The sequence below is a fragment of the Colias eurytheme genome, chromosome 18 (genome assembly GCF_061535395.1).
Source record: "Colias eurytheme isolate Ceu_HAF_F1 chromosome 18, ilColEury1 Martin Lab GWU primary, whole genome shotgun sequence".
Taxonomy (NCBI): domain Eukaryota; kingdom Metazoa; phylum Arthropoda; class Insecta; order Lepidoptera; family Pieridae; genus Colias; species Colias eurytheme.
In genome coordinates this window covers 4,045,632-4,059,779 of record NC_142997.1, presented here as the reverse complement: position 1 = coordinate 4,059,779, position 14,148 = coordinate 4,045,632, and the positions used below count along the sequence as shown (strand labels likewise).

Below are 14,148 nucleotides of genomic sequence, written 5' to 3'. Positions count from 1 at the left end.
TGCCTACATTATTGTCTGCCTCAACGATAGATTGCTCAATTCGTCTGAACTTTAAATCAATAATTTAACGGGTTTGACGCACTTGGTGCACTTCTCAACTTGTACACCATGCTCAAATGGTGAACTTAGCAACTTGTACACTTCTCAAATGGTACACTTCGCGACTGGTACACGTCTCAAATGGTGCACTTCGCAAATGGTGCACTTTTTAAGATTAGTTGAGATTTGTAAAAATTGTGTAAAAATGAAAGAATTTTTAGTTTTGGATGTTTAATTTTTATAATTATGTCAACACAATTATAATAACTAAACTATACAGAATCACCTTAAACACTATAACATTTTGGGTCATTTTTATTTTTTCAATAATAAAAATGTGACTCGGATATAATAAAAATAATATAATTATGTCAAAAAAAAAGTAGATTTACAGTAAAAAAATATCATAATAAAGATATGATATAATATCATATTATACATAGGACATAGGACTACTAATGCCTTGGAAGGATGGCATCGCCGCTTAAATGCTAGAATACCTAAACATCCCACCTTGTACATGTTTGTACACAAATTAAAAATGGAAAGCAAGTATTGGGACAAGTGTGCGCTTAATATCTTATTTCACAATTTCAGAAATAACCGTAAACAGCAGGATGTGATGTTTGATCGAAAATATAAAAAACTATTACGTAAATTAGAAGACAGAAGTATTGCGGTGGAACATTTCATGAAGAAGATCACGTTTCTCCAATTTTTCAAGTAATTTAATTAATAGCTATTTACTTAATTATTAAATAGTAACAATTACAAAGTTTTACTTATTATTACTTTTACTAATTTGTTTTTAAGAAACAGGTTATGATTTAATTTAAAGCTTTTATTTAATTAGTAATAGTTAAAAGTTAAATAATAATATTACAAAGGTTATTGATATAATATGATATTATATCATATCTTTATTATGATATTTTTTTACTGTAAATCTACTTTTTTTTTTGACATAATTATATTATTTTTATTATATCCGAGTCACATTTTTATTTTTGAAAAAATAAAAATGACCCAAAATGTTATAGTGTTTAAGGTGATTCTGTATAGTTTAATTATTATTATTGTGTTGACATAATTATAAAAATTAAACATCCAAAACTAAAAATTCTTTCATTTTTACACAATTTTTCCAAATCTCAACTAATCTTAAAAAGTGCACCATTTGCGAAGTGCACCATTTGAGACGTGTACCAGTCGCGAAGTGTACCATTTGAGAAGTGTACAAGTTGCTAAGTTCACCATTTGAGCATGGTGTACAAGTTGAGAAGTGCACCAAGTGCGTCAAACCCAATTTAACATAGAAGTTTGTGCGGCGGTTTGACCTTGTTAATATTGCAATAGCCACGTGAGGAAAATTTGAATGTGTTTTTATTTGAATTTAAGTTATTTATTTTTATGCAATTGATTACATTTTTGGGAACAAGAATCAAGGCTCAAAATTAATAGAAATATTAATAAAAATGAAATAGGACTTTCTGTATGCAGTTTGTGACTATATTTAGGCAGATTATTATGACTCACACCAACGTAACACACTCATTACACGTTTGACGAAATATAAAGAATATATTATACACTTTTCTCGTTAAAATTAATATTTATTCGTGACCATAACCTAAAAAGTTTAACAGCAGAGTAAAAGCAACCGCTGCACGGCCTTGCCTTGTGTCTCAGGTAATTATGTACATTTGTAATTAGTCCTACCATTATCTTGTATTATGGGAAACACTGGATTACAAATAATAGACTAAATATCTATTATCCACTCTTTCTCGGCATATTACGTAAAACGCAATACAATATTTAATTCTATGATTTAATTATACACTCGGTTATTTCTTGTTACTAGATTGACAATCGAAGTTTTTTGCGGCAGTCTGGAAAATTGGAAATAGGTAATAGGTAAATTGGTAATTACATACTTACTACATAATTAAGTAGGTACTGCAACGTTGTTAATTTTGTATCGGACTAGTGCAGTCTTCATCGTGAATGGTATATAAAATGCTTTTTTATTTATTTCTTATCGTATAGGGAATCTTTATTGCAAGATGCGATAGTACATTTTTATTTTTATTTGCTAAATATCAACATTAAAGTTGCCTTCTTAGTTATTTTATATTTTACTTTTTTGTGCTCAATCATGTTATAAATATTTTTTTTTTATTTCAAAACATGAATGAGAAAATGCTCGTGAATTATTTCCACCTAAATCTTACTGAAATGAAGGTTATTCCATTTTGTTTTTAAAGTTGAATAATAATTGAAATACATATAAAGTTTTATAGAATGATAAACCGTTATTTATGCAGTTTTGTGAAAGTGTATGTGATGTAATAAGTTTCACCATTAACGAAGCCTTCCGCCCCGCGATCACGCTCTGGCGCCGGCGCATTCTTAAAATAATACATTTTTGCACAAAATGAATTAAAATTGCATTGCTCATAAAGGAGGTCGTGCAACGGGACAGAAAGTTATGTAAAAACGAAACTTGTAAAGTGAATGCTCCACAAACTTGTAAACTGTTTCTTAATCTCAAAAAAGTTATATAATTTTACACCCCAGCTCTTATTACATTTGTTTGAATGGAAATTTTCAAATTATTGCACTAGAACAGAGTAATATTTGAAATTATAATTTGCTATTGACATTTTTCTAATATTTTAAATCAAAAATTGTTTGTGGATGAACATTAGAACCAGTTGCTGGTATGGTATGCCGGAAGATTATATTATATGCCCTACAAAATATAAAAGATAAGCTGCTTTTATGATTTATCCGAGTAGGCATCACAAGGCCCATGAAACATTACCTATACCTATTACTTACTTATATATTACACATTCAAAAACCCTTTCCAAAGGGTTTTTTATTGTTGTATTTGTTAGTGATTGGAATGTAAGATTTCGTTTATTTTTGCAATACTGTTTATGAAATATTAATATTAAATTATCACGTTTTATTACGCGTAACAACTTACAATACGATTGCTATATTACAATAATTCCTTATTAATTTAAAGAGTTACCTCATGGCTGACTTTTCTGATTAAATAAAGATATGATAATGTTTAATTAAATTATTTTGATGCGACTCAGTAACCTTGCCTAACTATCAGAAGCGTAGCGTGCCTTGGCGGGGCCCCGTATAAAAATTTGTTTGGGGGCCCTTAGGAAGGGTAAAGATTTCTAACAAAAGCGCACATTGGGGGCCCCCTTGGTGCGGGGGCCCCGTATAATTGATACGGCAGATACGGCGGTAGCTACGCACCTGCTAACTATTAACATAGTATAAAGAGACTTCTCTTTATACTACTTATGCTATTGACGTAGCATGCGAATATTATTTCATTGTTGTCCCATGTATGTCAACTATATCTTAGCTGACCCTTGCTATATCGAAACAGCTTATAGTTTATACAGTAGCTAACATCCGTCATCGTTCTCGTCGATTGAGTTTTATTTCGAACAGTTTGGAGCAATCGTAATCCTTTTTCGAAATAAAATCTTTTATGTTAGGTAAATCTTTCAATGAGTCCCGTAAACTATCCTGCCATTTCGGAAACCAGTCGAAATAAACATTTGTTACGTTTGTTTCGACTAAATAGGTAGTCGATAGGTATGTTCTTACTGTACATATTTGCATACTAAGTACCTTGAGTATATTGGTCGATGCTTAGTACTTGCTGACCGCGTCGTCCTTTGAGCCGTAGCTGTAGGGCGTCCAGTGCTGAACAAAGGAAACCGGGAGGGAGGTCAAAATTGACTTCTAATATTTAAATGTAGTTTTTCCTTGATTTACTTCAGATTCCATCGTCAGATCCTGTCTTGATGGACCACCTCGGTAGCACTTTCAAACTATTTTTTTTTATATAAATGGCAAAATTATCGACGATAACACCCAAAATAATGCATACAGAAGAAAATAGAAATCTTTTTTGCAAATAAATTATAAATAATATAAAATTTTTATTTCGTTACTTACTGGAACAGTTCAAACAGCATAACAAAGACTGCGGTGTGAAAATTAATTTTGGAATTTCTACAGCAATTACCTACTTAATAATTAATGTATGCTAATGTGAATATTTAAATCAAGTTGACCTGATTTAAATTTTCACATATTGATATACATTAGCATCAGAAAGCATACGCGAAACATACCCGTGACATTTTGCTTTAAAAAGTGGTGCTGTTTATTATCTTGGTCGTAAATACTTAATCCCTCTGAAACTAGTTGGAACCAGGTATACGATGTTTATAGTGATTTTATTTTAACGGTTAATTAATATCTGATCTCTATATTTTAAGGAGTGACGTAGGACGCTAGCTTTTCCCTTATTTGAAGGTTTATTTGGGGAATAAAATAATCTTATATATAAAAATGAATCGCAAAATGTGTTGGTAAGCGCATAACTCGAGAACGGCTGAACCGATTTCGATAATTCTTTTTTTATTATATTCCTTGAAGTACGAGGATGGTTTTTATGTAGAGAAAACGTAAATATGTACCACGGGCGAAGCCGGGGCGGACCGCTAGTCAATGATAAATATGCAGTACTAGTTCAAAACAGCTGATATTTCATTACAATTTACACCCCTTTATCTTCTAGCTATATCATATTATGATTACAGTGATTGACTGGTAGAGCTATTTATCGCGCTCGTCCTGTCTTAGCTCGCTCCTCGCAGAGTCGTATGCCTTATAGTATTCAGGGGATAAAAACAAACATAAAAATATCCTATTTCATTTAGCTGATGCAATTTTCAAACCAGCAAATTATATACTTATCTATTTATTATTTTAACATAGAGTGTGTCGATGTACATATGTATTAGGTAAAAAAAGTAAGGCAATTTTCTTAGTTCATTCACCTAAATGTGAAAAACGTGTGATGTTTTTGTTCAGTTTAATAAATTGTTTACAAATACATACCTGTTTTGTTCGTTAAAGGCCGAATAACGGTCTGTCTTTATAAGTATTTGCCAAAAACTGTATTTCTTTGTCAAATATTATACAATATGTATTGTGAACCCTTGTTTGTCCATATCTTGTCATGTTGAAACCCCGTTAACCAATTATTGATGAATTTCAGGAATAGATTAGATAGCATTGTCTCGTAGTAAAAATTTTAATATTGAGCAATTTCTAACAAGCAATCTGTTTAACAGCAATATGGCTTAAAATTTTACATACCTACCTGTGTAAACTTAAATAAATCCATCAACATTATAAACAATAAATAAAAACAAATAAATTGCTTTCTTTCATTCAATTATAGGTACATAATTTTGTTATATACTTATGTAAGTATAATTATTTTGCATAAATTTTGCATTCAAAAATATTATTATTATATTATATAATTGTGAAATTGAAATACAATAACATGCAAAAAGTATAAGTTAAAAACTATATCTATGAATATATTTCACACACAAACAATGTATAGGCCTGCGGCTTCACCTTGACACATAAAAGCCCAATATATCTATCGCATATGACGGTTTCGTAATATTTAGACTCATATCTCTAATTAATATGTCTCGATGTGCTAAGTTGTCCTTTGAAATATTTAAATTTTTATTGAGAATCGAACGGCAAACTATCGTAATAGGTGTGTGGAGATACGGTCCATCTATACGTTTATAGTATTGTTATGCAAAAATATTGTATTCTCCAATCAAAACAATTATAATATGTATACGTGTGGATTTTTTTTTGTTCCTATTATAAAATTACATATATGCATTTCAATAAATGTGTTGATCATCTTAACGGTGCATTTTACATTTACATCAAACGAACATAGAGCTAGAGCAAGAGTATTATTTCGTCATCTTTTAGTGTAAACGAAAACTCGTACCTATTCAGTATTAGAACGCACTAAGAACAACGAAATAATGCTCTACGCCTGTCTACACGAAAATAATTTGACATAGTGCAGTTAGAATGAGCATTCGCTCGTTTGATGTAAATGCACTGTAGATTTATAGAATCTGAGAGATTGGTTTAAAGATTCGGAATAAATTTAAGGACAGAACGATGATCAATATTGAGAAATGTATTTTTGCATATATTGCACAAGTATTGTCATATAAAAGCACTGCAATATATTTCTTTACCTTTTGATCGTATTGGGTGGCATTGGTAAACTTATGCCACCTTTGCCTTTATGCGTTTGCATTTTAATTTAATTTCAAATTGTCAATAGAATTTCATGTACTTTATACCTATCTACATATTAAGTAATTTATCTAAAGCGGTTATAATAGCTTCTTTAATGTTGGAAAAATCCTTGACCGGCCTTTAAAATTACTGTAATAACACACACCAATAATTATGCACAATTTAAATGTTTATGCAGATTCAATAATGAATCTAGAGCAATTGAAATTGATGCCATAAATGGTATAGAGTCAACAATGACTTTATTTAGTATTTATGTACCAAAATAATATACATATTACGGGTCATTTTTATTTGTGTTACAGAAGCTATAATACTATTGCCCAACGTGTTGTAGTCAGTAAACGATTGTTGCGAATTATCAACTATCATTCACAAATTGTATGGATCTATCATGACAAAGCAATTCTTTCTGTTTTTTATTTATCAACTACAGGGTGATCGATGCATCAACTATTTCACACTTGAGAGAGGCATGAATATTTATTGTACATACATAATTTAATGTAATTAATAAAGTATATAATGTATAACTAGCCAATGATACTAATCAGTTCTCGATACATTGTGTAGATAACTATTATCATCAATATTTTTTATTACACAGCGCGTGTATCTGCATTTAATATACTCACCTCCTGTCTCCTATGTATACAGTATATATGTCACGGCTAAAGGTAGGTGAGAACATAAACTTAAGATTAGCCGGCTAAACTTAGGTTTATTTTCGACGAGGTGTTAATGTTAGTTTGTTCTATCTTTAGCCGGCTAAACTTAAGTGTAACCGCAGGCCCGTGGCTAAAAATGTCGGGGTGGGTAGATTTGGTTAGCGCCGGGCCGGTGGAGGGCTTGAGGGGCCCGCACAGTGCCAGAAAACACTCGCCCTGTTCCTTACATGTATTATAGTAACCAAATCTACCCACCCCGACTCAGGGCAGAAAGCTGGTGGCTAGGTTAGGTTAGGTTAGAACTCTTAAGACCCGCACGAGCCGAGCGAGCGCAGCGAGCGTGCTGCGGCAGCAGCCGGCGAAGTGCCAGAAAACACTCGCCCTGTTCCTTACATGTATTATAGTAACCAAATCTACCCACCCCGACATTTTTAGCCACGGGCCTTCGGTTACACTTAAGTTTAGCCGGCTAAAGATAGAACAAACTAACATTAACACCTCGTCGAAAATAAACCTAAGTTTAGCCGGCTAATCTTAAGTTTATGTTCTCACCTACCTTTAGCCGTAACATATACACGTCTCGCGTGAATAATTATGTAAAATATTAAATAATCATTAAAATCTCAAATTGCTAAAATAGGCCGGTCTTGACCTTTAAATACTTAACGTCTAGGTAAATAATTCAATTTGTTCAGTTGATGAGATGGTTTTAAGACAAACAAGTGCACAATATTTTAAAATATTAGATCTTATATATTCCAGCCATATTTTATAGTGAAGAATGCGTTACAATTTACTTATATTACGTTTAAGTATGTCGAAGATATTAAATAACACAGTAATTAGTCCTGTCGTATGTCCTACAGACTACAGTACCACTACTGACTACAGTTTGCAGTAGGTATTACCTAAAACTCGGGCGGTCGTGCCATTTTCAGTGGCGGTGTCACCGATATTGTTAGAATTTATCCCCGAACCCGTAGCATACAGTTATATTATGCAAGGGGCTTTTATAATAGATAATAAAGTTCCCCGACGACTACAATATGGGGGTCTTCAAGCGAAGAGTGAACCGGTACCTTCTAGGGAAGCGCGCTCCATCTTAGACCACATCTCAGCTTACCATCAGGCGAGATCGTGGTCAAGCGCTTCCCTATCGTACAATAAAAAAAAAAATATTGCTATTAATTGTTGGAGTATTTAAAGAAATACATCTTTCTCAATGCAAGTTGCGCAAATTAAATGATGCTGAATGGGGGGATCGTGACCTCTAGTGTTGCTTGTTAGGCCTATTCGTAAAGTAGTTTATAAAAGAAATAATAAATTAAATGAAGTATTACGAAATTAAATAACTAACGCAAATAACGAAATTTTTTGCGTTATTCATGGGGCAATGGCTCTGGTAAAAAAGACGGAGAAAAAATGTTAGAGGGCAATACCTGAAACCGTACTTTTGCATTGCAAAAGAACATTGTACAATTATTTTCTCGTTGTCTTTTAATATGTTCTTCAAGTAATTCTTCAGAAAGTTAGGAGCAGCTTGATCGAATCTTTTTCAAAGCGATTGTCTCATCCAAGACCACATGTTTTAACTATCGTAAAACATAGGTACTCAGGGTATCGGTATATTGACCATTGCAATGATAATTATTAATTTGCATACAATCAAATTTATTACTAGCTTGCAGTCTAGCCAGCGAATACTTAATTTAATTTAAGTAGTAGGTATATATAATATAATGTTATTTACCACATAATGTTAATTACCAAATTACCTTTTCTTTTTCTACTAAAAGTTGACTTTCAACTTAAACAAAAACAATGAAAAAAATGTCTGAGACGCAAAACGAGTTCAATAGTCGTTGTGAAATGAAAATATTTGCATACAATATAACGTATAGTATAACTGTAATTTATGAAGCGATGGTTTCTAAATTACTCAAACTAGCTACTCCTTTCACTCGAAACAGTTAATATAACGTAAATATGCTTAATCTTCTAAACTCTATTCAATATTTGTGGGTTTAACAATTCCTACTAAAACGTGAGCTAATTTTGTCCCAAGCAGAGGTTGATACTCAACTATTTGCTATTTTAAAGGGTCTTAAATCTCATATTATTTGATTTCAGACCCATGTCTGTATATATTGCGTTTTGCGTCGCAATTACAGTTCGAAGACAAGCAGCACGAAGTGAGTATGACAGCGCTGCGTCTGGTGCAGAGGATGAAAAGGGACTCCATACACTCTGGGCGACGGCCGTCGGGTATATGCGGAGCTGGTATGAATCTTTTTGTCTAATAAACGTTATATTGTATTAATATCAAGTAAAAATTCATGTTTGATCATGGGCGTAGCTAGCCATGGGCACAGGGTGGGGCAAAAAAAAACCGGCCAAGTGCGAGTCGGAGTCACGCACCGAGGGCTCTGAACAAACCTACTTTTTATTATGTTGCAACTCTAAAATGTATATTTTAACCAAATTTTAAGACTTTGTGTTCACGGGAAGTACAATGTAGGTTTTGATTCCCTTGCGAATGTCGAAATTTGCGATAATTTGCAGCATAAAACGGCTGAATCTTTAGATTTAGATTTTTTCACAGCTTTAAGAGACCGTAGACTTGAGTATTCGATATAAATTTCAGCTTGATACCTCCATGCGTTCCTGAGAAAAAGGGTGCTGGGCGACAAACAGACAGGCAGACTTTTTTGTCCGTCTGTCTAAAAATACCTTTTTTTTCAAGAACGCGTGGCGGTACCAAGCTAAAATAATAATGAATAAATCAACACAAACAAAAGATACAGCCGTTTATGTTGCAAATTTCATCCCAATATTATTTAGTTTATCTTTCTAAAACAATAATATGATTCCTTTCTATCCTATTAGGTACTAAACATGTCTATGTAAATGGAAAAATAAACCATTTCAAATCTTAGAGCATTAATATGCTCTAAGTTTCAAATGGTAGACATAACTCAGTAAATAAAGCATTTAACTTCGCACTTCCAATTCAATTTCATTTTTTTTAGGTTAAGGGTCACTTATTGACCATTAAAACACAAAATGCTGATAGATCCAGGTGGAGCTTTGCTCGCAATCTTATAGTTTTTAACCGATATCTCGAAAACTATCCACTTTAGGGCAAAAGTTACGAAGACTTTTTTGTAGAAAGTAAAATTTTGCATCTTTTATATTATGTAAACTTTTTTGTAAAACTTACTGCTTACGGTTTATGGCCTATTTAATGAACCGATTTATCGTTTTTGGCTAATAACTCGCAAATATTGGATTAATCAATAAAATGCATGTATGTAGTTTTAGATAACTTTATTCTCTACAACTTTTGTTAGAAATTTTTTCTATTGCCCATATTTTTTGAGTTGTTTTACGTTCAATGTAGAAATGCCGCCACTCGGCGGCCGACGTGGCAGGCCAAAAGTTTTTTTATGGATGTAAGTAATGAAATTTCGAAACGGCAAATTTTTTGATTTTTTTTTACTTATAGAAATATTATTTAGTTGTACGAAATATATACGAAACATACATACCTTGAAATTTTCTATTTTTCACCCGGTAATCCAACATTAAGCGTTAAATAACTCAAAAAGCATTATAAAAAAAGTTTCAAATAAAGTAATCTTAAAAAATGATTATATGCATTTCATTGATTAATCCAACATTTAGAGAGTTACTTGCCAAAAACGATTAACCGGCTCATTAAATAGGCCATACATCGTAAACGGAAAGTTTTACAAAAAAGTTTACAACCTATAAAAGATGTAAAATTTTGCTATCTTCAAAAAAATTAAAATATTTTTTGCCTTAAAGTGGATAGTTTCCGAGATATCGGCCAAAAACTTTTATTTAAGATTGCGAGCGAAGCTCCACCTGGATCTGTCAGTTTTTTGTGCTTTTATGGTCAGTAAGTGACCCTTAACCTAAAACAAAAGTGAAATTGGATGGGAAATTTAGTGCAAATTAAAAAAATAAAAACAGCTTTATTTAATGGGGTAACAGTACTACACTACTTTTCCTGTCACCAAAGGTGATTTGAATTTTGAAGCGCAAGTTTTTTGTTACGACTGACAACTTTCGAGTGAGAATTTTTTAACGGATATTAAGTTTTGTAGTCGGTACTTAGATAATTAAGTTTTTTAGATTTGGTTAGGTACCTTCCAGGTCAGAGCCAGGGTGGGGCAAGCGCCCCACCCTGCCCCACCGTGGCTACGCCCATGTGTTTGATGCACCTTTAGTGATGTATCTCAATTATTATAATTGGCAATCAAATAATTGTGCACTAAGGTTTACCAAATTTTAAAAATAATTTATCGATTTACATGCTCCAATTTTGAAATAAAAGACAACTAAAAATGAGGAACCCAGCAAAATTAACACCTTGTATTATTATAACAACCATCCTTGATAGGTTGCTGTGCAACTTTAGAAACCTGAAATAATGTGTAAAAGTTGTTATTCTTATTATTTATAAATTTCACAATTCCGATCTTCCAGCCCTGCTTATAGCGGCCAGGATACACAATTTCTCCCGAACGCCCGCTGATGTGGTTCGCATAGTTAAAGTCCACGAGTCCACGTTACGGAAAAGGCTAATGGAGTTCGGTGACACGCCATCCAGTGCTCTCACATTGGATGAGTTCATGACAGTGGATCTGGAGGAAGATCAGGACCCACCAGCGTTTAGGGCAGCGAGGAAGAGGGACAAGGAACGTTTACAGAAGGTATGGAGTATGTAGGAACTAGGAACTAGAAGGTGTGATTAGATCTGTGAAGCTTAGGAATAAATTGGTTGTAATGTTTTATATGTTATGTCATTTTAATTGATAAGATATATGGATAAACTGGCAAAAAATCATCTTCAAATTATTAGTGTCAATTTGCATTGTAAGTTTTAATCCAACCAATAGGTTTACCGCAAATACGGCGACATTTTTTACTTGGTTATTCTGTCCGGTTGTTGTGTTAAATCATCATGATCTTAATTAAAAATAATTCATTGGTTGTGAATCAATAAATGACATATTGGATGAAATTAACCTGATAATATTAAGGCTCTTTTTATTTAGTTATTAGAAGAAGAAGACGGTGAAAAAGAACTGACAGAGCTTCAGAAAGAGATAGAGTCGCAGTTAGAAAAGGACAATATGAAACGGAAACGAGGGCCGGCCCCTGCTTCTGCGTCGTTACTACAAAGTGCTGGTAATAAATCATTTCTAGACTATGTATTACATATGTACTTACTAGCTGCGCTCCGCGGTTTCACCCGCGTGGCTCCGCTCCTGTTAGTTTTAGCGTGATGATATATATAACCTATAGCCTTCCTCGATAAATAGGCTACTTAACACCGATATAATTTTTCAAATCGGTCCAGTAGTTCCTGAGATTAGCGCGTTCAAACAAACAAACTCTTCGGCTTTATAATATTAGTAAAGATAATATTTACCATGCTTTTTAAAATTATTATGTGTAGGTATATTCTATAATCATATAATATGTTTTTGGCATTTTACTAAGTTTTTTGCGCTATCCCATTTACTTCTTATATTTCCCTTCCTATGGTCCTACCAGGTTGCCTGGCAGACATTGCTGTATAGCATTAACCCATTGAGCCCCAAGCGGCCCGATCGAACCCAGACACAATAGATTTTCTATTGTGTCTGTGGTTCCGGGGCCTGAGTTATTAGGCCGCCTATAAGCGTTATATAAACACGTAAATAAATTCTGCTACATATTGCATGTTTACAGAAATAATATATGCAATAACCCATTTCAGATAGAGAAGAAAGGGTATGTGAAGATGCGGAAGCGACTCGCTTCGCAGCGGAGAAGACGATCAGCATCATTGATGAGCTGGCCAAGCAGTCCGTGTCTAAGGAGGGCGAGGAAAAAGAATTAGGTTCGATTCTAAATATACACGATTTTATTTCTAACATTTGATGATCACGCTACAAAGCGGTAACACGAAAGTCAGGTAATTGCCCGACTCTTGTTGGCGAGTGAGATGTAATGATGTTGAGGACATCAGTGTACGTAAATTATCAAAGTAGAATTCGTATATTTATTACCGGAATTATAGTGTGAAATTAAATCTTTATTTCAAACTCAAACACCTAACGTAACGGCACCAGTCTTGTACAGATTAAGGAAAAAATTGAAGGTTTTTGCAAATTTCTCGTAGGTTTTTTAACTTTATTGGATATTGTTTAGTTATACCTTTAGTTCAATGTTAGTTTAACGTAACCAATGTTAGAAAAAAGATTACAATGCATAAATAATGAAGTTATTTATAAATTAAAAAACCACTTTTTTGCACCAGTGTTGGACAGTGAAAAATCTAATGATGGACACCCAGTTTTGGACAACATCCAGTTATGAACACCTATTTATGGACTGTACCTAATGTCGTTTCTCCAGTTATTTACACTTGGAGAAGACTTATAGTTATCAATAGAATCTTGAAAATGATGATTGGAATACAATAAATCGGGGATGTATTTATAAAAAATAGTACTTATTAATTATTTTGCATACTTATAATATTTAAAACAGTCTTAATTTCCATTTTCTAGGCAAAAATTGGACAAATGCATCGTTAAATACGAGTTATGTCCGTTAAGAAACACCAATATGGTTTTTTTTCTCAATAAGTCAGGGATGAAAAATATAACTAAAAAAAGTACTGCCATTCCATCCATTTTGGGACTTCTTCTTCTTCGTCATATCACTCTCGTCAGAGCGAACGTGGTCAACATGAGGTTTGGGGGTAGATGTTACCCGCTTCACGATGTTCCGCCATATCTCTCTGTTTCCTGGCATTCCGTTACACTCGTGAAGTGAATCGCCAATCTGAATACAGCCTTAATCTGATTGGTCCATCGATATAGATTCCAAATTGTAGCACGAGGCAAAACGCTTTTTTTAAACTGTTGTCAAGATGGTGTGGATGAAATTTAAGCGTGTGTGCTATATGGTGGTGGAATTTAGCAGCAGACAACGATCCAAACAGTTCATCAGAGAACTCTCTATGATAGATGAGTTATACAATACGCATAAGTATGCGACTTCTCTACGCAGTGATAGAGAATGAAGCCGAGAACGAGTCGCACAGCACATAATGACCCATTGTTCTAATATATATTCTTCATGTTTAGATAGATATTATGTTGTTGGACCCATTAGTGTAATTTTAACAAAAAATATCACTGTCCATTATAGGAAC

The 14,148-nt window shown here is 33.3% G+C and overlaps 1 protein-coding gene across 1 annotated transcript in view; it reads left to right on the top strand.

Annotated features, from left to right (window-relative positions):
- Positions 1 to 14,148, top strand: part of Brf (Brf RNA polymerase III subunit) — a 34,842-nt gene that overhangs the window by 17,331 nt on the left and 3,363 nt on the right. Inside the window, exons 4-7 of the mRNA XM_090112263.1 lie at positions 9,042 to 9,191; positions 11,424 to 11,650; positions 11,996 to 12,128; positions 12,703 to 12,825. Coding sequence (XP_089968389.1) covers positions 9,042 to 9,191; positions 11,424 to 11,650; positions 11,996 to 12,128; positions 12,703 to 12,825 — 633 coding nt within the window. The remainder of the gene's footprint in view (positions 1 to 9,041; positions 9,192 to 11,423; positions 11,651 to 11,995; positions 12,129 to 12,702; positions 12,826 to 14,148) is intronic.